The sequence below is a fragment of the Pleurodeles waltl genome, chromosome 7 (assembly GCF_031143425.1).
Source record: "Pleurodeles waltl isolate 20211129_DDA chromosome 7, aPleWal1.hap1.20221129, whole genome shotgun sequence".
Taxonomy (NCBI): Eukaryota; Metazoa; Chordata; class Amphibia; order Caudata; family Salamandridae; genus Pleurodeles; species Pleurodeles waltl.
Genome location: NC_090446.1, coordinates 746,799,363 through 746,824,385, shown reverse-complemented (window position 1 = coordinate 746,824,385; position 25,023 = coordinate 746,799,363). Strand labels below are relative to the sequence as shown.

The 25,023-nt window shown below is 46.9% G+C and overlaps 1 protein-coding gene across 1 annotated transcript in view; it reads right to left on the bottom strand.

Moving 5' to 3' along the window:
* The window catches only part of TRPC7 (transient receptor potential cation channel subfamily C member 7), a 1,529,313-nt gene that overhangs the window by 111,929 nt on the left and 1,392,361 nt on the right, over window positions 1-25,023 (bottom strand). Inside the window, exons 9-10 of the mRNA XM_069199219.1 lie at window positions 20,252-20,473; window positions 8,798-8,878 (exon numbers count right to left, since the gene is read on the bottom strand). Coding sequence (XP_069055320.1) covers window positions 8,798-8,878; window positions 20,252-20,473 — 303 coding nt within the window. The remainder of the gene's footprint in view (window positions 1-8,797; window positions 8,879-20,251; window positions 20,474-25,023) is intronic.

Below are 25,023 nucleotides of genomic sequence, written 5' to 3'. Positions count from 1 at the left end.
ACAGTTCATGTATAGTGGCTCGGTCAAGCCTGTATGTCAGAATGACATGTCGTTCCTCCATTGTCGACAGGTCCACCAGCGGTCTGTACACGGGAAGATTCCTCCATCTCCTCGCATGTCCCAGCGGACGGTGCCTAGGAAGGACAACAGCGAGCACAGAGTCAAGCAACCCACAGGTACGTTCCCACAGCTTGCACATAACACGATTCACTATGCATTGAATGGTCTGTATGAGTGTTGATGCAAGGCCTAGGTATGTGTGACGCAGTAGAAATTAAGCCATGTGGGCCCTTGAAATGGCGGCTGCATGACCTGTGAAGTGTGACAATGGGATGTGAGGTCAATGCGCTGGCGTGGCACACCGTGGCGGTAGGCGGTCGAAGACCGCGGCGCAAAGCAGCATTGGTTAACATTGAACCCTATGGGTTTCACGAGCCAATGACGATGTGCGCCGGCGGTCGTGGTACGCACCGCCGCGGTACGCACCACCGCGGGCGTGACCGCCATTTTCTATCAGCTTAATCACTCAATACCTGATCTTCCACAGGAGAGGACCTACACTGCAAGTGCTGCTATGACCTCGGTCTGGAAAAGACAATGGCTGCTGCGACTGGGGAAAGGGCCCCTGCCTTCACTTCTGAAGAATTGGAGAAACTCGTGGATGGGGTCCTGCCCCAGTATGCGCTACTCTATGGTCCTCCAGACCAACAGTTAAGTTCACTGGGACCATGCTTTGTGGCCAATGTCTGGGTTGAGTCGGGTGGATGATAGATGGTGGGGAGGGGAGCGATTGAGGCATGCATCAGACGACAGATGAGTGCATGTGCCACATGGCAAGGGTGGGGATGGGGGGCCACTCACATCGAGCATGCAGAAGGTGATGACAATTTTTCTCTCCCTGTACATGTCACATAGGTCAGCGCCCACCAGAAAGTCGCGATGTGGCATTCCATCGCCAAGGACGTCCGGACCCTGGGGGTCCACAACAGACGGGGCACCCACTGCCGGAAGAGGTGGGAGGACATCCGACGCGGGAGCAGGAAGACAGCGGAAGCTCTGCTGGGGATGGCCTCCCAACGTAGGAGGGGTGCCAGTCGTCAATTGACCCCCCTGATGTCCCGGATCCTGGTGGTGGCCTACCCCGATTTGGATGGGCGCGTGAGGACATCACAGCAGACACAAGGGGGTGAGTACAAATACATTCTGCTGACTTTGTGCGCAGTGGAGGTGTCTGGGTGGGGGAGGAGGGCTGTGGGTATCCCTAGGCCAGGGCGATTTCTGTAGGCTAGGCCCCTCCGTAAGGCCTGGCCCTGTGCCCCCACCCCCCACCTCTGTAGGGTGTCAGGTACATGTATCCATGGCCCTGTGTCATCTATGTGTGCAGTTGTCGTCCATAGGCTTGTAGGCCATGTCCCACGGATAGCGTAGTGGACCCCAAGTGCGCGGCGTAGTGCAGGGGGCTTCTGTGTCTGTCTTGTCCGCCAACGGTAGCGGTAATCCATGCACTCAACATGTCTTTATTTTTCCTCCCCCCCCTTTTTTGTGGTCTTCCTGTTCATGTGTGCATTAGCATCATCAGGCGGAGGAGAAGTGGCATCGGAGCACGAGGGAGCTGCATCTCACATGGCCATGCCGGGCCATGCAACTGACTCGGATTTCACCAGTGAGATGGAGGGCGAGGGGAGCTCCACAGCGGGGACTCGTGCTGATGTCAGTGGCAGCGACTCGTCCTCTGAAGGGAGCTCCCTTGTGGTGGCGGCAACATCCGTGCCCCCCGCAACAACAAGTACAGCCGCCACCCAGCGCACCAGCACCGCCCTCCCAGCAGCCCCTCAGCGTTTGCCCCGTGCCCGCTCACCCAGGAAGGTGGGCATCTCCTTCGCCCCAGGAACCTCAGGCCCTGCCCCTGTCACACCTGCTGCCCTCAGTGAGGAGGTCATTGACAGGACCATCATTGTTGGGCAGTCTACCCTTTTGAATGCCATCCAGGGTGTAGAAAGGGAGGTGCACCGGAGTAATGCATACCTGGAGGGCATTCATTCGGGTCAGGCTACCCATCAGCGATCGTTCAACGTTCTGGCCTCAGCACTGACGGCAGCAATTGTCCCTGTCTCTAGCCTCCCCCCTCCAACTTCCTCCACCCAGACCCAATCCCCTGTACCTCTGCCTATCCCAGACACACCTACAGACCAACCTGCACACACCTCAACACCCAAGGGAAGCTCATCCAGACATAAGCACCACACATCACACAAGCATTCACACAAGCAACATCCACATGCAGACACAGCAACACCCACTGCCTCCACTGTGTCCCCCTCCTCCTCGTCTCCCTCCTCCCTCCCTTTGACGTCTCCACTCACACTTGCATGCACAACATCTTCAGCCACTACGTCCATCACCAGCACACCACACGTGCAGTCACCACCCCCACTACCATTTACACGTCCCCTGTGTACTCTCCCAGTGTGTCTGTCACCCCCTCTTCCAAACCACACAAACGCAGGCAGCCACCCACCCAACAGCCATCCACCTCACGACAGCCTACAGCCCAAGCACCTGCACCCAAAGACACCAGACTTCACACTCCTACAATCACATCCTCTTCCTCCACTCCCATACCCACTACACCTACCCGTCCCTCTCTTTCCAAATTGATTTTCCTTTCCAAACTTGACCTCTTTCCAACAACTCCCCCACCCCGTCCATCTCATAAGACTGCAATCAGCACCTCAGCCACCACCAAACCAGGACCGATCAAAACTGTTGTCCAAGGACTGTGGAGTCCCCCACCATCAAGGGCAACTAGTTCTGCTAGGAGCCAAGGCACGGCCAGCCCACCCCCGGAAAAACACCCAAAGATTACCAGTGCCCGGCGCAAGAGGGCAATGAAGGAGCGCCAGCCACAGCCCAGCTGGGCAATGAAGGAGCGCCAACTCAAGCACCACTGAACATGGCCAGGACTGCCAAGGCAAGCACCGCTGAACAGGGCAGGGACCGCTGAACATGGCAAGGACCGCCAAGGCAAGCACCGCTGAACAGGGCAAGGACCGCCGAACATGGCAAGGACCGCCAAGGCAAGCACCGCTGAACAGGGCGAGGACCGCCTAGGCAAGCACTGCTGAACAGGGCAAGGACCGCCAAGGCAAGCACCGCTGAACAGGGCAAGGACCGCCGAACAGGGCAAGGACCGCCTAGGCAAGCACCGCTGAACAGGGCAAGGACCGCCAAGGCAAGCACCGCTGAACAGGGCAAGGACCGCCGAACATGGCAAGGACCGCCAAGGCAGGCACCGCTGAACAGGGCAAGGACCGCCAAGGCAAGCACTGCTGAACAGGGCAAGGACCGCCGAACATGGCAAGGACCGCCAAGGCAAGCACCGCTGAACAAGGCAAGGACCGCCAAGGCAAGCACCGCTGAACAGGGCCAGCACCGCTGCACTGGGCCCTTCATCTCAAGCACCGCTCCGCTGGGCCCTTAATCTCAAGCACCGCTCCGCTGGGCCCTTCATCTCAAGCACCGCTGAACTGGGCCCTTCATCTCAAGCACCGCTCCGCTGGGCACCGCCGTCTCAATCACCGCTCCGCTGGGCCCTTCATCTCAAGCACCGCTCCGCTGGGCCCTTCATCTCAAGCACCGCTCCGCTGGGCCCTTTATCTCAAGCACCGCTACGCTGGGCCCTTCATCTCAAGCACCGCTCCGCTGGGCACCGCTGTCTCAAACACCGCTCCACTGGGCCCTTCATCTCAAGCACCGCTCCGCTGGGCACCGCCGTCTCAAGCACCGCTCCGCTGGGCCCTTCATCTCAAGCACCTCTCCGCTGGGCACCGCCATCTCAAGCACCGCTCTGCTGGGCCCTTCATCTCAAGCACCGCTGAACTGGGCCCTTCATCTCAAGCACCGCTCCGCTGGGCCCTTCATCTCAAGCACCGCTCTGCTGGGCACTGCCGTCTCAAGCACCGCTCCGCTGGGCCCTTCATCTCAAGCACTGCTCCGCTGGGCACCGCCGTCTCAAGCACCGCTCCGCTGGGCCCTTCATCTCAAGCACCGCTCCACTGGGCACCGCCGTCTCAAGCCCCGCCCCTCTGGGCCCTTCATCTCAAGCACCGCTGAACTGGGCCCTTCATCTCAAGCACCGCTCCGCTGGGCCCTTCATCTCAAGCACCGCTCCGCTGGGCACCGCCGTCTCAAGCACCGCTCCGCTGGGCCCTTCATCTCAAGCACCGCTGAACTGGGCCCTTCGTCTCAAGCACCGCTGGCCCATTGGCGGAAGGGGCAGTGCCGCATCTGTGTCGGGCAGGGCTTCACAAAGCACTCTGGGCACCAGTCCCCCTCCAGAACCAGTGGACACTGTCATCCACTTGAGAGACTGTGGCTTTGCACTCCCCAGGATGTAACAGTGGGCAACCCACCCACTGTAGAGACTTGAGAGACTGTGGCTTTGCACTCCCCAGGATGTAACAGTGGGCAACCCACCCACTGTAGAGACTTGAGAGACTGTGGCTTTGCACTGCCCAGGATGGTACAGTGGGCAAGCCACCCACTGTATGGACTTGAGAGACTGTGGCTTTGCACTCCCCAGGATGGTACAGTGGGCAAGCCACCCACTGTATGGACTTGAGAGACTGTGGCTTTGCACTCCCCAGGATGGGACAGTGGCCATGGAGGCCCCTCGTGGATCTGGCTTCGTGTACTCATGTGGCTGAGGTGCCCCCCCTTCCCTTCCCCCTGAGGTGCCTGTAGTTTTTCTATCTGATGCCCCTGCAGTGTTCTCTCCGTTGGTGTCAGGTATCCTGTGTGGGCCTTGCTCATGTGATTAGGGCCCAGTGGTCCACGGACAATGACTGCTAAAAGTATCGGACTTTTAATATTTATGTATATATTAGTTTTAAATGTGTGATATTTTTATATGCCGATAATACAATATATTCGACTGTTTATGATCATTTCATTTTGTCTTTGCATTCTTCCGGGGGGTTTGGGGGTTGTAACAGTGATGTATTGCTATGCATTGATTTGTGTGTTGTAGTGGGTGAGGGTGGTGGTGGGTGTGTAGCGTATGTGTGCCCGTAATATTTTCTCCTCCCCCGTCCCCTGTGTCGTAGGTGCAGTACTCACTGTAGTCTTCTGCGCCGGCGTTCGTGCTCCTGGTAGAGTAGCAGGAAGACAATTGCTGGTAGGATGTGTAGTTCGGGTTCCATGCTGACCTCGTGGGGTGTATGGAGGTGAGCGTTTTCCGTTTGAAATGTCTGTTTCCGCCGTGTTTTTATCGGCGGGGCTACCGCCCCGGAAAAGGTGGCGGATTGGTGGGTTGTGATAGGGTGGGCAGTACATTGACTCCCGCCTGTCTGTTGGTGGTGACAACCGCGCTGTTTGTTTGTCCCGCCGTGGCGGTCGGAGTGTTAAAGTGGCGGTCTCTGTTGGCGGTTTCCGCCAGGGTCAGAATTCCATTTTTTTGACCGCCAGCCTGTTGGCGGGTTAGCCGCCGCTTTAACACCGACCGCCAGGGTTGGAATGACCCCCAATATCTCCCCACTTCCCTCCCCCAAGATGACTGGTTGTAATGATCAGTGATTCGGCGAGTGTCAACCATTCTGGAAGGTTAGGTTCCCAAATCCTACCTTTAAGATACACAGGCCATCTCACAGCAAGGAGCTGTACATAGGCACAATGGGAATGGTTATAAAAATTGATTCAGGTGTAACGAGTCACACATTATGCCGCTCCCACCCAAGTAATCTCAAATATTTGTGAACTCCTCACAGATTGATTATCAGGTAGGGTAATAAATAGTGTAGGAACAAACTAAAGGTCTGATTTTAGGTTTGACGGATGGGACATCATCTGTTAAGATGTGGAGGGCATTACCTCCACCATCTTGATGGGCGACTAGCTATTAAATATGGAGGTTATCGCCTGACCAGTGGACATCTCTTTACCTTGAATAGAATCTCTGTTATGGTGGTACCGTTCAAGGTGTAAAAGTTCTGCCTAAAGCTCCTAAGGTGGTAGTCTGTTATCGAGAAACAAATAAATATTGACACCTCACACTTTGAAATGTATTCCTTTTATTTGGGGGTCATTCTTTTTCTTTTCTTTCCCTGACTGCAAGGTTTTTCGTGAAGGTGACAGACAGAAAAATGTCATTACATTGTCCACCCTAATGTGGTGTAGTTTCCTTCCTGTAAACACCCTTACTCCATGAGTCAATTGGAGGAATCTTCCATTGATAGACCCAATGGGGGCTTCATTGATAGAAAACCGATGGCCGGTTAGCCCTATCTAAATGAGGCAAGTGGACTGGGAGTTTGACAGAAAGAGTAAAATGTGATTTTTGCAATGAAGTACCCTGTCTGCCAAAATCAAAATTAGGCCCTAAGTCAATAGTACATTTTCAGGCAGCAGTAACTGAGTAAAGCCCAGAAGAGCACAAGAAATATCTTTTATGTTTTGATTTTCTATTAATTAAACATCATTATCACAAAGAACCATAACATTTTCCTAAACGAACTTGGTTGAAATTACATTATTAGGATTTCAATCTAAAAAAAATACATTTTGCAGGTTTGGTTTCCTAAGAACCCATGACAACTTTTGATGCACTACTCATTATGGTACACATATTTTCAGTTTCTTCATATTATACTGGATCTCCTTTAGAGTTTTATCAATCTAACTTAAAAACAATTAAAAAATATGCATTCCTGTCCCAGGCAGCACATTTGATTCACAAACCAGTGAATGGAACCTCCAACTTCTGTATTAATTTTCAGGCAGATATTGTAAGTTAAAGTACTATAGCGTGTGCATTTGTCCATCTTGGACCTGGTGGCCTGCTCAGCTTACCCTCATAGGGTGCCAGCTTTTATCTAAAAATGAGATGCTGGAACTAGGATAGCTCCTTCGCTAACTGCTGAAAGCAAATGATTTATAAATGAAATAAGATGCTCTATGAACATTTTGTCTTAATTCATGAATAAAAAATGTAACATTTTATGTTCCAGGACCCTGGGGTGTGAGATCCCCAACCCCCTTTTAAAAGGAATGTAATCACATTGTGTCTATCTACTTTCAGCAATTTATATAGCTCATGAACAGAGACAGCCAGATCACATTACGTGAAATGGCAAAAGTGACAAAAAATACTTATCCAACCAGATTTGAGTTATATTCAAATTTCTGTTGGTAAGGTAGATAACACAATGCTTTATCAATATATTGACAGACCATTCCAGTCCATTCTAAAAAACGGATTTGTACCATATTACAAAAAGGTCACAAACACCAATAGTCTCAATATGCATGTAAACCAAATTTGGTAAAAATGCAGCCAGAAATCTTTGGTTATCACTCTGCAAAACCATTGTGTGGGGGTTGTAATGTGAAACATTTATTGTGAGACGCAGGGCAAGTCTTTCCCACCCTTGATCAATCTGCAGAAATATTTACATAGCACTATGTATTTACATTTTTAACTGAGTCACTGACAGGTCAAGAAATTGCCACTTCTCCCTCTCGGCCACCCTGGTTGCTTCCTATTTCATCTGATAAAATTAATGCTCATAATTCCAAGCGCTATGCTTGTTCCCTTCCCTATACTGGCTATCTTGACTGTCTCGACTTATCCTGTATTGCTTCACTCCCAGTGATTTAACTGACCCAGGGCTTTCTAGGGTTGGGCAAAATAATAGACACTGAGCTGGGGCCATAATTGTCTCTCTTCATCTGTTGCTTGTCAAGCAGAACAAACTGCACTTTTCTTGCGGTAATGCCAAGTCACTGCAAAGCAATGTCATCAGAAGTCCCCTTTCTGATATGGAGACATAGCAACATGGTGGATATTGTTTCTAATTATGTGTGCTCGTGCCTAAGTTACGATTTTATTTCACAATTTTATTTCAATTGAATAATCAAGATATTTCAACTTACTTTTAAATATAACAGATCAAGTGTTTCATTGGCAATGGCCCAAGACAATGGGGCTATATAATCTGTTAGAGTTAATAGCCTACTGAATTTGGGTAAACTTTGTCCAGTAAGATCCTATATACCAATTTGTCAAGCATAAGATCCTCTTTGGCTTATATTAGGAGGCCTTTTTGGTTAAGAAGGCAACTCCTCTTGTGAAAGTTTTGTAAACACTCTCCTTGGACCACACTCATTTCATCCCTTTCTTTTTCATCAAACTTAAACCACTGTTCACTCCCTACTCCTCCCCTCTAAGTCCACATTTATTCATTATAATAGCAGAATGATTGAAACATTACAGGCCAGAAAAACATAAACATTCATAATTCATCAAAGAATGTCCACATGCCCTTAAAATATGGTCCAGACACATGGAAATGTTCTTCAAAGAGAAGATACGATAACCTTTCTTCTCCTATTAAAAAGTTTCTAACAACTCATTCAAACACTCTGCAAAGTATTGATGATCAAGTTGAAGTTAGACTCCCAGAAATGAAAAAGAAAATGCAAACCTTCCTACACTTTATCACCTGTGCATACTGAAGCACAGGAGAGTTTGTTTTGTTTATTTTCATTATTAGACATTTAAGAAAGAAAACGTAAAACATATGGGGCCATATGTATGAACACATTTTCTCATAGACATAGAATGGGTAAAACCATTTGATACATCTGGCCCATGAATTCATATTTTTAGCATGATTGAAAAAGTAGTCAGATTTCTATTGGCCTATGTGTATTTCATTCAAATGGAAATCCGAGCCAACTCCCAAAAATGAAGCCAAGGAAAGTCAATGAGTAAATTAATATTATTGTGTTTAAAGAATACCTGATATCGTGTTGGTTTGTTGAACGCATTCTTCACCGTAAAGCTTTCTAAATTTCGAGAAGCCGCTTGATGACGAATTTTCTGAAATGAAATAACCCATTAGCCATTTAACATATTCAGTTGTATACTGCTCGGTAGACAACAATATATATATATATATATTTTATTTTAAAATGTTTCAATTCATTCATCTTTTTATTGTGCATCCTTTTGCATTGCGTTTTACAAAAGACAGCAGAGAAAATATGTGCTGTCATATGTGCTGTCATTCAAGAAGTGGAATTGTAAACTGAGCAATTGGTTTACCTATCAGCTATCATAGAAAACAGATTACCAATTGACTAAAGATACATCATCGATGCTATCTTCGGTGAATACACTTAAATAAATGTTTTAAAAAAATGCATAGATAAATAAATGCTTCATGCACAATGATAAGATACTAAAAAAAACAGGCGGCAAACGAAAAGCATGGTTAGTTGTTTGCAACTGACTGGGACAACTTGACACGTCTCTGACAGCCTACTGCCAACACCTACTAATCACCTACATGTACCTACCATTGTACAGCCCCTTGCTGTACATTAGCCAGCATCCAGGTAATGCACGCCATCTTGTACCCTTATCTTTACATGACCAAGACTACCTGCTGTAAAATACCCAATGCTCACCTGATGATAAAACCTAACAGTCCATGATGCATTTCAAGCTGTGCTTCAGGGGAAACCTTTCCATATATTTGTCACTAAGGGTTGCAAAGTAATTGGGCCGCCAACATTGAGGACATAGATTTAAGAACAATAGTTCAAATGTAAAATGACTGTACTACTTGCAGGGTTTGCCTAGTGCCCCCCACCCCCAGTTAATGGCCTACTATCACTCCTGTTCTGCTTCCCTACTGTGCAGTACCACGTGCCTCCAGAACCACATGTCTTGATCTCCCTGTTGAACATCATAGTTTGCTCAACGTGCACTCGGCACTTCCACGTGTGTGTCTCTTTATGGCTTTGTGTTTGTTGGTACGTCTGCATGTTTACAAGATTCCTAGCAATGTTCAAGTGAATATACATATCCTCCATGTTCTTACGCGCAGTTTAATACATTAGGCCAATATATAATTCCCTTTCAAATTTCTCGAAGGCATGAGTCACCACATTGCTTTCTATAGGCGATGTGATCCTCATAGACACAAAAGGACAGTCACTTAAATATTGCTACAGTAAATAGCTGAGTAACTATATCCTAATAGATTAAAGTCAATCACAAATTATTCAAGAGTTGCAAAAGTGTAGTGAACACCTACAAACACATGTGGTCGAGCAGGCACAACTATTTTTCAGGTACTTTCACACCCTGGAGACACATGTAAAACTACTCCTGATAAATAGAGGAGTTGGGCCAGATGTACTAAGCATTTTAGCTTGGAATTGGGCCATTTGTGGCTGCAAATATGCTTTTTCAAATGTACAAAATGCAAATTGTGATACGGTAATTTATTACATAATCACAATTTGCATTTGCGATTCAGTGTTTGGAAGGGGCATGTTTTGGGAGTTCCTTCCAAATATTGAATCAGTATGGTAAGTATGACTATTTCGCAACTGAATTCTGGTTGTAAAACAGTAATATTTTGCCATCAGTAGACCATTCACAAAGGGAAAGGGGTCCCCTGGGAACTCTGTCCCCTTTGAGAATGTTAAAAAAACTATTTTTTGAAGAGCAGAATCTTCAAAGTATAATTTTTTGCTTTTTCAACGCATCCTGTTTTCCTTTAGGGAAACAGAACAGCTTTTAATGAAAGAGAAGATTGTTTTATTAAAAAGGAATCACAGACATGGTGGTCTGCTGATCCCAGCAGGCCACTATTCCTTTTATTGCTGCAAATACAAATGGGTAGCTAAATGCAACCTACATCATAAATATTCATGAGGAAGGTGAATTTGCAGCCCACTAGGAATGGCTATTTGGGAATTAAAGTACTTTAGACATTAGGAATACCAATTTCCTATTTGCGAGTTTGGAGATGATGGCAATTTGGAAATCGGTATTCCTATTGTTTGTACTTATGTCCCTGAGCATCTATCCTGGATGGGGAAGCATAGTGAATATCCTCAGATTTATTTGATGTTTAGAGGAAACGGTTTTCTACACAAGGAAAATATTTTCCCTATGGCATGGCTATGAGCACATATACTTATGAGTAGGGGAACTACAGATTCCGCTTTGTGGAAAATAAAAGTGAATCAATTATAAAAAGCAAGAGTGCTCCTAGACATCCATGACTCTTGTACATTTCCAGAAATAAAAGTAGAATGTTTTGTGAATTCCCCAAAAGTCTGAAATCTATGACAAACATAAGACAAAAGTAGATTTAAAAATGTCTGACTTTTTCAATTGTTGCATTGGAAATCATTGAACTGAGATTTTTCCAGGCGTTTGCTTCACTAATGCAAAAAAAAGCTTTATGCTTCTGCACTAACCAGTATTGCTGAGAATTTAGAAAACTATTATTATAGGTAAGAATATTGCCTGACACAAATATTGTGTCATAAATATTATTGATAAAAATATTTATCTAATGGATCTAATAATAGGCAATCAAAGGTTCACAAAATAATATATTTAGAGCACATTTCACGCTTTCTCAGAATCCTGAAAGCATTCCATGAGTGCTTAGGGAGATAGAGAGTTTTTTAGGCTTTGATTAATGATATACTTAGAATGAGATATTTCTGCACAAAGTGAAAAGAAACATGTATTTGTCAATTAAAAACAGTAAGACAACCCTCCAGTATGATCGTTAAACATTTGTACTTGAAAAAAAAAAAGATGGAAATGACCAGGTATACACCTGCACTCAAACCCTCAATTCTCAGTGTGAAAATCTGTGACCTTCACACTTGAGCTATTCTTTTTTTAAAATATTTGTTTTAGCCCTTTATGGGCTAGCTGTGACCACAAGAGGAGCCTCAAGGCCTCCCCTGTGGTCCCTTACCATTTTTTAAATTTCTTTTATTATATGCCCTTTACAGGCTTTCTAGCCTCCTCGTGGTCCCATTGATCCAGCAAGCAGGCAGCTGCATTTAACAGCAGCTACATGGTCGTGGGAACAATGTTTTCATCTCTGTTCCCTGCACGCATACCTGCATACAGGGAACATGGATGAAAACTTCACTTTCTTACAGTGGGATCTGTTTGACAGGTACCGCTGTCAGAAACCAGAGAGTTTGCTGTGACTTGGCTGCAGCTGTCAAAGCTGCAGCCAAGCCAGAGCAAACAGCTATGTCCCGGATGGGCAACCTGAGACATAGTAGGAGCCGGCCCAGATTGATGGTGGTCCCCAGGGCCATCAGTGTCTTCTCTAGGGGGTACACATGGCATCCCTCCAATGTGACAGCCCTAGGCCAGACCAGGTAGTGGTCCCCAGGGCTATAGTGGGTCCAAAACAAACCCCCTTTACTTTTTTACTCTATGCCCTGAGGAGGTGGTGATCCCCATGCAAGTGGGGGGCCATGCGGTTTCCTTCACACAATATAAATATAGCCCTGAGGAGGTTGCGTTCCCCTGTGCTGCAGGGGGGGCCTAGTGCCCCACATGTATTATTAGTTTAAAGTTCCAGGGTGGTGGAGGTCCCCAGGGGTGGGGGGCACACAGCCCCCCCCCACACAATATAAAGATAGCCCTGGGGGGTGGTGGTCCCTGGGGCATCAGTGGGTCTGAAACAGACAACTTTCCCTTTTTTTACTTTTTGATCATGTGGGTGTGGTGGTCCCTGGGGCTGTGGGGGGCCAGATGCACCCGCAAGTCAATAACTTGAAGCCCTGCGAAGGCACAATTAAAGCATTTTGCCCTGGGTAGGTGATGATTCCCGGGGGCTGCAGGCCACCCTGCATATATAACAAAAGTTAACATGGGGAGGTGGCGGTCCCTGAGGCTGTAGGGGGACCTGAGGCACCCACATTCAAAATTATGAATGTCCCTGGCACCTGGCCAACCTGGCTTATAAGTATTTTTCTTGGGCCCCACTTGACAGATCCCCCCACAACTTTCTGTGAATCACTGCGCCACTTCTTTTGGAAAATTTCATGAACATTTGTCCAATGGCACCAAAGATATTTGCAAGTCCCAAAATACTTTTTCTATAGTACATTGGTCCTAACTATAACTACCTATTGGCGATTGGTAGGTTATATATATATATATATATATATATATATATATATATATATATATATAGTATAATAAATATATAAATATACATACATATATATATATATATATATACACACATATATATATATGGATATATATACATATATATATATACACATATATGTGTATATATATATATATATATATATATGTTAAAAGTTAATGGTACGCTATAGTTAGGTTCTGATTTCACATGCACAAAACCATAGAAGCTTTCATAGTTGGAGTTATTTCAAGTAACTGTAAATTGTGCCCTAAGGTAACTATATCTTGCGCACTCGCCATGCAGTTTTCTCATAAATAATTTGACTGCAAATGTTACAGTGAAATTATTAATGATGTCATAGAAGATGTCATGAGTGACCTCTATAGGAACATCATAAGAAAACAGTTTTCTCTCAAACATGATTCATGAAATCACGGCGGAAGGCTTATTTCAATGTTTAAAATCACCTTAGCAAAACACGATTTATATTGTAAATCTTTTATCACCCTTTATACGTTCCCCTTTTGTGACCCTCAAAACCTGCCATTTACTAATTGGTCCCAGGATGCTTGTTTCCGGTCCAGGTAGGACCTAGCTTGGTAGGTCAGGCTGGTCTGTGTCACAGGTGGAGCAGGGTTAAGCCTGAGTTGCATATAGCTGGGTCCAAACTGGGGTGACGTGGAGAGTAAAATAGCAATGAATTAAACCCAGATCTGTGACTGGGAGTGAGTGTTTGAAAAGTTTCAACACCCTATCCATCATTTTATATTGAGTTCAGGAGGAACATAAGGAAAAGCACATTCGGTGGGGAGAGGGAATGGGGTGCTGTCTCCTGCCAAATACCTGGCATAGTCATAGGCTGTTGAAGTGAAGGAAGGCTTGCTTTCATTTTTCCTGCAGGACATCACATGCCTATGTACTTAAAAATGTTTCAACTCTGTACTTATCTTGAACATAGACTGGAGCATTTTGTGGTTGTTAGTATTTTATAGCAGTTGTCTTAGACCATCCTATGGCGTATGGAAAAAGCTTTTTGTGGAGCAAAGCCTGTCAAGAAGCCTCAAACCCCTGACTACACGTTTCTTTCAGCCTGGAGCTAGCGGGCCCTTTACAGTCTTCTGTGCTTCAGATGTGAGCAGCGCAGCCTCTAAACACAGTTGTGCTGCACTGTGCCATCTGTTGATAAACAATACACAGAGAGAAACATGCTTCAGAATATTTCCCTCTCTCTGCTTCCTTTATTATGCACTGCACTTCTCAGCATTGTACATCACTCTTCAGACAAAGGGAAGAACAGGCTTGAATGGCACATTGCTCCTCCATGACTCTCACTCAGGTGCACATTATGAGTTTGGAGGTATGTGTACCGCTGCAGAGGTGGCGGTTTCACTGCTGCGGTCCCAGCGGTAAAGACCCCTGCATTACAAGTGTTGCAGCTTGGCTGAAACCAAACAGCCACAACGTCACCGGCGCAGGCAGACCGCTGTTGCTGGTGTTTAACTCCTCTGGGCCGGAGGCATGCCTAAGACCACTGGCCGTATTACGAGGCAGCAAACCACCAGGCTTTTTGCAGTGGACACACTGCCACAAAAACCCTGGCGGTAACACACCTGGTGACAGGAATACTCATTCCTGTCACCGGCACCCCCCCACTCCTCTGCACACATACAGACACACACCCCCACTCCTCTGCACACATACAGACACAATCCCCCACTCCTCTGCACATGTACAAACACACATACATGCTTGCACGCCCATTTTGACACACACACATGCTCGCACACATACACGCACACACCACCCCCATGCATTTATGACACCCCCCTTTCGGTCAGGCCACCTACCTGTCTCAGCCACACAGCAGCCCACAACTAGGTGATCGTCCAGGAGGGGGTAAATGTCAGCGGTTCGAAGGACCAATGCTGTACCGCCATGCAAGGACCGCTGTGCTGTATTAGTACTCGTAATATAGTGGGAGGAGTCCTCACATTGTGGAGGTGCTGGTGGAGGGACCGCCTCTTCCTCAGTTGGCCCTGTGGTGGTTTTCAGTCTGATTTTTGATGGTCTCCTGTGTGAGTTGGTAATACGGCGGTCGGGAGATCACCATCACTGGTGCTATTTCGGTGGCCACCCAGCACAGCGGTCTTTCCGAAATACAGCCAAAGTTCTAATCAGCACCTAAGTCTTCAATTACAGTATGGAATACAAATTGGCCCTGTTACAAGTGTGTCATTTGTTTATTTCTTACAATATTACACAATATCAGAAGTGTTCTCTGCTTGGTGATAAATATTCCTCCTTACTTTTGACATATGTTTTCTGTAGGTAAAATGTCAGAAATGGTCACAGACACTTATTTATTGCAAGTGCCTTCATTCATATGTTTTCCTAAGAACCCCATTTGTCAGACACCAACCAGTGACGGGGAAAACATTTTCAATTGCATCATTCTTTATTTTACATTTGGTCACGGTAGCTGGAAGCTTGCCAACTGTATTTAATCTAATGTAGGTGGTAGGCCCTGGCTACTGAAACAAAACTCATCAAGGTAACCCTAGTTCTTTTTGGTAAGCTGTTGGTTTCTCGTGAAAACTAGCTGTGAGAAAACAGGGCTGATTGCAGAGGCCCCCTAACTTTTTGCCCCCATTTTTCACTTATTGCTGGTGTTTTCCTGTGTCTCTGAGGGTGCCCTGGGTACTGCTAACCAGTCCCAGGGCCTGTGCTGTATGTAAAATCAGTATGCAAATTAGGCTACTTCTAATTGGCTATGCCAACCTACCTATAAGTCCCTAGTATATGGTAGGGCATGTAGGTTTAGGGAGGAACCCCAGCATAGGTAGTGCACCCATAGGTGCACTGCTGAGGTGCCCAGTGTCATCGTAAAGGCAGGCCTGCCTTGCTGGCTGTTTTTACATTACAGTTATATGCACATTCGACTTTGGAATTCAAAGTACTTCCAAAGTCTTAAACTACCTTATTTTTAAATATAATTCACCCCTAAGGTGTGCCCTATGTGCCAATAGGATTGGGTGCCATGTAACTATAACCATGGGCCTTAGAAAAATAGTTTTATAAGCCCTGGTGAGGTAAAACAGCCAAATTTGTTTTCCACTAACTGTAGTGAATGTTCTCTATAGGCTAAAATGGGGAGACTTTATTTTAATAAACAAGTCCCCTTAAGATACCTTGTGTTTGGTATCAAATTGATTGTTATAATAAATCCCACAACTTCCAATTGTTGAATTTAATATAACTAGTTCAGGTAAAGAGTTTTAAAACTCTACCTGAAAGTTGCCAACTTCGACTCTGTAGTGCCCTTCTCTAATTGGCCAGCCTCTGGCTGCTTGGCCAGGCTGCCTTGATGAGGTGTGAAGTGACCTGGGATGAACACAAAGGATGTGCCTGGGAGAGGAGATCTGCCTCAGCAGATGGTGAAGCAGGAAGGGGGAGGGTGGCCAAACTGGTCTTCAAAGGCAGGGAAGCAGCTCAGCATCTCCCTCCCATTCTGCAACCTCAGACAATTAGGTGCCTTCTTGATTAGATTAGGAGAGGGCAGGAGAGGGGTGTGTTTAGGATTTTTAGCTACACCAGTGAGTGGGCTCAGCCTGACCTAACCTCCAAAAATCACTTTCAGCCATGTTGGAGTTTTGAAGAATGTTGCCCCCTGGGATTGATTTTTGCTACACTTCCCAGGAAGTGGTCATCACAGGAGGTGGGAGCCTGCCTCTGATTGGACAACCAGGAACCCCTGTTTTTCACTCAGGAGCAAGGATAAACATGGCAGAGCTGCAGCCACACCTCAGATCCCTACAGGAAACAAGACAAAGAAGAAGGACTGCCCTGCTGGACCCCTGACCTGCACCTAGACACTGCACTCTGAAGGACTGCAACAGCTGCACACTTGTGCTTCACCACTAAGAGGAATTTGCCTGTCTTCTACTGCTTTAAAAAGGGACTCCCTGTTTGCTTTAGGTACAAAGGAGCTGCTGAGAGTCCCCTGCATCAAGTACCACAAGCAAAGCCCAGCTGACTAGCTTCTAGTGGCCATTTAAGGATTCTGACAAGGTGCATTTCTGGAATTGTAGTCCCAACTCCCAAGGAGCTAATCAGAGCTTCTGGAACCTTGGATCAAGTTGTGAATAATTCAGGGACCCAAAACGTATCTCTGGAAGAAGATCCAGAAATTTGGAGACGTTTGGAACAACTCCATAAGTTGAAGAGGTGCACTGTTGGAGTTGGAATCCCAGACCCCAAGAGGCAAACCAGAGCCTCTGAACTCTTGGCAGGTGCTGTGGACCACTTTTCAGAATCAAGAAACACTTCTGGAAGTAGGTGTGACAGTGTTACATCATTGGTGGCCTGAACTCTGGACTTTGTCCCTTTCCAGTGTGACCTTTTCTAACACTTTGAGTGTTAGTTGCTTCTAAGCACTAGAAAACATTAATTCTTTACACATTCATATCTTCTGTTCTCCTTATACAATTTTATTCATTTAGGTGTAATCTTAAAGATACAAATATAATCTATGTTTATCAATTGGTATGAGATTTTTTATTGTGTTTTGTGGTTTACTTATTTACTGTTTTGTGATTTTTAAATGCTTTACACACTTGTCTCCTAAGTTAAGCCTTGTCGCTCGTTGCCAAGCTACCAAGGGTTGAGCTGGGTTTGATGTATTGAGGCATAACTGGACCTAAGATGGGGTTAGTAGCCTATAGCTAGGTGTAGGTACTTACCTGCCCTTACCAATAGTCTACTTTCTAACATTAGCTCTTTGAACAACCACAAGAACAACCACATTGCAGCAAGGCATGACTCACGTAACAATATACTAATATATTCTACTTTTAATCCAGAAATATTGGCAACATTTATTTTCTGTAAACTCCCACAATGGGCTTCATTGGCCATTTTCCTTTCCTTTCTGTTCTGTCATTGTTGCATAACACTGCATGTGTCTTTTTCAAGAAGTTGTATATCATTTTAGGGAAACGTTGTGAACAATGCTCTGGAAACAACGCAGACGTTTCCCACGCAAACGTAACCACAATTGCGGGTACAAAGCATGGCTTTTTCTCTGCCTGAGCCACGCATGTGCTGAACAATGCATATGCATGGTTAAAGCAGAGAAAAAGGCAGAGTGGATCGGGAGAGGATGTGGTCAGGTATGTGGGATTGGGAGGTAGTTTTTACGACCGGGGTGGATAAAGGGCTTGGGGTGAGGGTGTTATTTGTTTTTAGCGGTGGGGGTGGAGGGATGTTTGGCCTCGAGAGAGGGCACGGTCAGGTAAATGGGGTTGGGAGTTGGGGATATTTTTTAGGGATGGGTGGATTAGGGTGGGGAGGTTGGTCTATTTTTTTTAGGGTCAAGGATAGCGGTTGGGGTAATTTTGTTTTTAGGGTGGGTGGTGGGGTTGGGGTAGTTTTGTTTTAGTGGCAAAGTGGGGGGGTCAGGGCAGTTTATTTTTAGGGGTGAGGGTGGGTGGGTCAGGGTGGTTTTGTTTTTAGGGTGGGTCGGGGGTCGTGGAAGGTTTTAGGGCTCAGGGTGGGTGGAGGTGCTGGTGTAGTTCAGTTAGGGGTGGAGTGGCGGTTAAGGGTAGTTTTGTTTTTAGGGGCATGTGGGTGGTCGGGTAGTTTTGTTTTTAGGGTTGGTGGGGAGTCTTTTTTTTGGGGGGTAAGTGGGAGGGTTGGGGAAAGTTTTAGGACTCAGTGTGGGTGTGGGTGCCGGGGTCATTTTGTTTTTGGGGTGGGGTCAGGGCAGTTTTGTGTTTAGGGGCAGGTGGGTGGGTTGGGGTAGTTTTGTTTTAAGGGGCAGGGGTCGAGGGGTCAGGGAAGTTTTGTTTTAAATCCATGGTTTAGAGGGGCTTGAGGTAGTTTTGCTTTTAGGGCTGGAGGGGGGGGTTGGTTGTTTATGGGCCTGAAGGTTTTAGGGCTCAAGGTGGGTGGGGGTGTTGGGGTAGTTCAATTTTTAGGGGTACGGGGTCAGGCTAGTATTGTTTTTAGGGGCAGGGTGGGGTTGTCGGGTAGTTTTGTTTTTAGGGTGGGTGGTGGGCGGTGGGCTAGTTATGTTTTTAGGGCAGGTTGGGTGGTCGAGGTAGTTTTGTTTTTCGGGGCGGGGTGGGGGTCAGAGTAGTTTTGTTTTTAGGGTGGGTGGGGGGAGGGGTGGTTTAAGTATTAGAGGAGGGGTACTTTTGGGCCTTAGCGCAGGTGGAGAGGTGACATGATAGAACCACGCATGCCGGTCCCACGCGAAAAATCATTGTAAAGGCATGTGTGGAAAAGGCATGCATGGTTCCCACCTACGTTATTCCATCATACATTCATTATTTTGGTATTTCAACTGAAAAAGAATGAGTCAATATTTAGAGAAGGGTTACGACACAAAAGGCCACCACAAAATAGTATTTTGTGATCACAGCAGCAACCTGGGAGAGGGGTGAGTACCGTCCACACTGAAATCACGACTTCACAGCTATAGTTATGTTTGTTTTGTGCATTTTTTAAAGCACACTATCACCCGTAAGGTTAGCCTGATGCTGAGCAGGTGTGTGTGCCTAGCCCTGCCTATGGTGTGTTTGTTTATTTAAAGTCCAGGTCTTCAGCATCTTTCAGAATTCAAGAAGAGAGGATAAGGCTCTGATGTTGTTTGGAAAGTCGTTCCACTTCCACACTTTATCTGGCAGGAGTACTGCTATGTTTCCTTTGTAAAAGATGAAAGTCACCTTAATGATACAATTACCATGTGAGTAAATCACAATTTCAAAGGCAAAACACATTGTGTGAATCATCAAATGGACTTTGGCCTCATAAGTCAAGTTAGGTGTATAGAAGTCCCCGAAAATTTGGTCACTGCTTTTACGTTTCATGCTTCAGGTACTGTGGCTTGCTTATGAACCAAAGCAAACATCCCACAATGTTAACTACTTCTTCTTAATAGCTCATGTATAAAAACCATTGATACCGTAGCAAACTTTATTAACAACTTGCATTAATGCTGAACATATTAACGGCTATGATTATTTTAATGATTTTCTATGTAACACAAAATTTAGTAACAAAATCTAATTAGAACTGACTTTACAATGCCAGAATTATGATATTCAAATTGAATAAGTACAATCAGGAAGGCTTGTTTTCAATATGGCTTGCTGATTACAAGATGAATATATATGTGTCACTGGATATGTATCACCAAAAGATACTACATGCACAATGTGTGACTCATTGAGATTGGTTAGTAGCAGTAGACTTACCCGTGCATTTGAATTTAGCATTCCCATTTCGAGGTCATTTTCACAGTTTTTGGCCTTTGATTTGCACAGTTTAACGAGGCACATTTTTATTCTCATTATGAGATAATAAAATGATTTTGGGCTTGGCACTAGGTTGTAAGGAGCTGGAAGAGTCCTTCCTTCATCGAAATATGACAACCAAAGCTTTGCTCTTGCAAATTTCCATTCTACATCTGCATCCTCCTAGAAGAAAGAATAATATCGTGTTCATTGTTTCCAAAAGAAATGCAATTATCTCAGCCCTGCAGATGGCTGAAAGATTCTAGAAACAATTAATCCATGTATTAATCACCATTTTTTTCTCAATCATGAGATATTATGTTCAACATTTAGAGAAATTAACTCAATTAGGGAAGATTATGCAAATCTGGCATAATTTTATATTATCTTGTTGTTTTCCTCCTAATACATCTCAGAAGTGGGAATTATTCACTAATTGTAAAACAGATTGCAAATTATGAAAGACGTTCATGATGTTTAGATTTCCTCATTTGCCAATAGTTCAGGTTATAGACTTTGCTATCTTATCCTCGGATTCTGAATGAGACCTCTCTCTGTATGTATTCAGCACAACGATAAATCATATTACAGAAAAGTGAACAATTCATAACAGTTAATGCATTAGTGACTTAGGAAAGTGCCCTTGTTGCCATGGTTACCTCACCCACACTTTTTGCCTGAAATCGATGCCAACTTTGACGGAGAGTGTGCTGGGATCCTGCTAACTAGGACACAACACCGGTGTTCTTTCGCCAAAACTGTACTATAGTTTTCACAGTTAGCACACCCTGGCACACAGTCAAGTCCCTTGTAAAAATTACCTATTGTACCAAGGGCCCTGTGGCCAGGGAAGGTCCCCAAGGGCTGCAGCATAAATTATGCCACCCTGGGATATCCCTCACTAAGCACACTGACACTACAGCATGTGTGTGCTGATGGGGAGAAAAACACAAAGTCGACATGGAACCCCTCTCAGGGTGCCATGCAATTAAACCGCTGCCTGTGGCATAGGTACGTGACCCGTCTAGCAGACCTTAGAGCCCTAAGGCAGGTTGCATTATACCACAGGTGAGGGCATAGGTGCATGAGCAATATGGCCCTACAGTGTCTAAGTCCAGTCTTAGATACTGTAAGTACAGTGTGGCCATATTGAGTATGTGGTCTCAGGTTTGACATTACGAACTCCACAGGTCCATAATGACTTCACTAAATACTGTGAAGTTTGGTATCAAACTTCTCAGCACAATAAACCCACACTGATGCCAGTGTTGGATTTATTGAACAATACACCAAGAGGGCATCTTAGAGATGCCCCTGTATTTTACCCAACACTTTAGTGCAGGACAGACTGGTCTGTGCCAGCCTGCCACTAAGAGGCAAGGTTCTGACCACATGAGTTGAGAGTCTGTGCTCTCAGTGGCCAGAAACAATGCCTGCACTGGGTGGAGGTGCTTCATACCTCCCTCCTACAGGAAGTGTAACACCTGGCTGTGAGCCTCAAAGGCTCAGGCCTCTTGTTTCAGTGTCCTATTTCTCTCCAGCTAGCGGAGATGCCCATCCCCCAGACAAAGCCCCACTTTTGGCAGCAAGTTCGGCAGGAAACTTAGAAAAAGCAAGGATGAGTGGCCACCTGTTTCAAATGGGGTCTTTGTTTGGCAGTCAGGTTACCCCCTGTCCAAGCAAGGAGCCTCACTCTAGTCAGGGTAAAGGAGAATCACCCTCAATTAACCCCCCTCTCAATCCCCTGGTAGCTTGGCATGAGCAGGAAGGCTTAACTTCAGAAGCAATGTGTAAAGTATTTGTATCAACACACACAGTAACTCTGTGAAAACACTACAAAATGACACACCATAGGCTTAGACAAATAGCTAGTATTTATCTAAACAAAACAAGACCAAAACAACAAAAGTCCAACATCCACAAGTCAAGATATGAATTTTCAAAAGAATAAGGGGGTCATTCTGACCCCGGCGGTCCTTGACCGCCGGGGCCAGGGTCGGCGGGAGCACCGCCAACAGGCTGGCGGTGCCCCGCGGGGCATTCTGACCGCGGCGGTTTGGCCGCGGTCAGAACAGGAAAAGCGGCGGTCTCCCGCCGGTTTTCCGCTGCCCTGCTGAATCCTCCATAGCGGCGCAGCTTGCTGCGCCGCCATGGGGATTCAGACACCCCATACCGCCATCCTGTTCCTGGCGGTTCGCCCGCCAGGAACAGGATGGCGGTATGGGGTGTCGTGGGGCCCCTGGGGGCCCCTGCAGTTCCCATGCCAATGGCATGGGCACTGCAGGGGCACCCGTAAGAGGGCCCCACAAAGAATTTCAGTGTCTGCTCAGCAGACACTGAAATTCACGACGGGTGCAACTGCACCCGTCGCACCTTCCCACTCCGCCGGCTCCATTCGGAGCCGGCTTCCTCGTGGGAAGGGGGTTTCCCGCTGGGCTGGCGGGCGGCCTTCTGGCGGTCGCCCGCCAGCCCAGCGGGAAACACAGAATAACCGCAGCGGTCTTCTGACCGCGGTGCGGTATTCTGGAGGGGGGAACTCTGGCGGGCGGCCTCCGCCGCCCGCCAGAGTTAGAATGACCCCCTAAGAGTCTTAGGCCCTCATTATGACATTGGCAGTAAATCCCACTTACCGCCATGCTGACTGCCGCCAACATACCGCTGCCACAGCGGATATCCGTCCACCATATTATGACACACATACACCAATCCATCAGTATTCAGCCACATGCACAAATCCGCCAGTCCAAAGGTCAGTGATAAAGAGGCCGTATCAAAACCCACACCATTACGCCAACAGAACAACGCCCACCAAATTATGACCCACAAATCACCACAGTGGACATTCAATGGCGGTAAACCATTGGCGGTACATACCATCACGCTCAAAATACACACACACATACAAAACAACACCACATCGGACAATTCAAACAACACACACCTGACACCCATACACACACCCACACCACTATAAAACACACACCCACATTACCCACAACCCTTTACAACTACAAAGCATTGGCAGGAGACAGACACCAAGACCACAGACAAAACCAGAGCCACACACTACTTACACCCATATACCACTCATGCACCCCACATCACACACCTCAACTCGTCGCCCTACACACCCTCACCTACACACCTCACACAACACCCATAGCACCACAAAGACACCCCCGATTCACAAAGGAGGAGCTAACGGTCATGGTGGAGCAAATCATCAGGTTAGAGCCACAGCTATTGGGAGCACAGGTGCATCATGTATCGATAGCTAGGAAGATGGAGCTATGGCGGAGCATCGTGGACAGGGTCAACGCCGTGGGACAGCATCCAAGAACTAGGGATGACATCAGGAAGAGGTGGAACAGCCTATGGGGGAAGTTACATTCCATTGCAGCAAGACACCAACTCGCTATACAGAGGACTGGCGGTGGACCCTCATCTCCTCCCCCACAACTAACTACATGGGAGAAGCAAGTCTTGGCAATTATGCATCCTGAGGGCCTGGCTGGAGTAGGAGGAGGATTGGACTCTGGTAAGTCAACTCTCTACTACTACAACCCCCCTACCTTAATGCCATCACATACCCCCACCCTCACTCCCATCACACCACACTTCCCACACACCCCACCATCACATCTCACTTATCCCAATGCCAAGCCCTGCATGCCATACCAATGCATGGACACCACTTGCAGACCTGCATGGACACCTATCACTAAAGCATGCACACTAGAGAGAATCAGCTAACCCACCATATACCAAGTTACACAAGTGAAAGGTGCCAGGGCAAATACAACCAAAGAGGGCAAGACAGGGATGCACAATATGTCATACACATAAAAAATAACACAGCATTTACATCCCCCCAGGTACCCCAGCCAATGTCAGCAGAGAAGAGGTGCCAGCAATATCCAGCCCCCAACAGAAGAGGCCCACAGTGATGACAGCAACTCTGGTCTTCTGGATCTGGATGACCAACCTGGCCCATCAGGGACCTCTGGATAGCAGGTTACCCAGGCCCAGTCACACACCACCACAGAGTCTGCCCCTTCAGGAAACACCACCACAGCACCCACCCAGTGTACCCACACCTCTGTCCCCAGGACACATCAATCAGCAGTGTGCCCACCTCTACAGGGACCCCAGGCCACCTGTTATACCAAAGACAATCAGGGACCTGGGATCAGTGGCAGTGGGCACACGGTTCAGGGGACAGAGGCAGAGGACAACAGGGAAACTGGGAGGAGTGCTGTGCACCAGGGGGAGGACAGGCCCAGGGAACCGACTCTCCAGGATGCACTTGCACAGATCCTGGGAGCATATCAACATTCCCTGAACACGATGGGCCAGATCCTGGACAATGTGCAGGAGAACAGGAGGCTGCAGGAGGGACAGTACCAGAGGATCAGGGAGGACTTGCAGGCCATTAACAACACCCTGATCTCCAATGCAGGGGTGCTGGCAGACATGGCCAGCATTATGAGGGAGGCAGTCTCACACCAGCAGGCCCCTGACACTAGCCAGATATCTGAACAGCCTTCCACCTCCATTGCCGCTAGTGGCCAGGAGGCCCCACCACAGAACCAACAGGCCACCAGCACCCTTTCCCCTGCAGAAGGTGAACCACCCCGTAAACATTCCCTGTGATCCAGACAGAAGCCAGAGACACTTGACAAGACCCCCGCCAGGAAATTAGACTCTCCTGATTGTCACCCTTGTGTCCCACT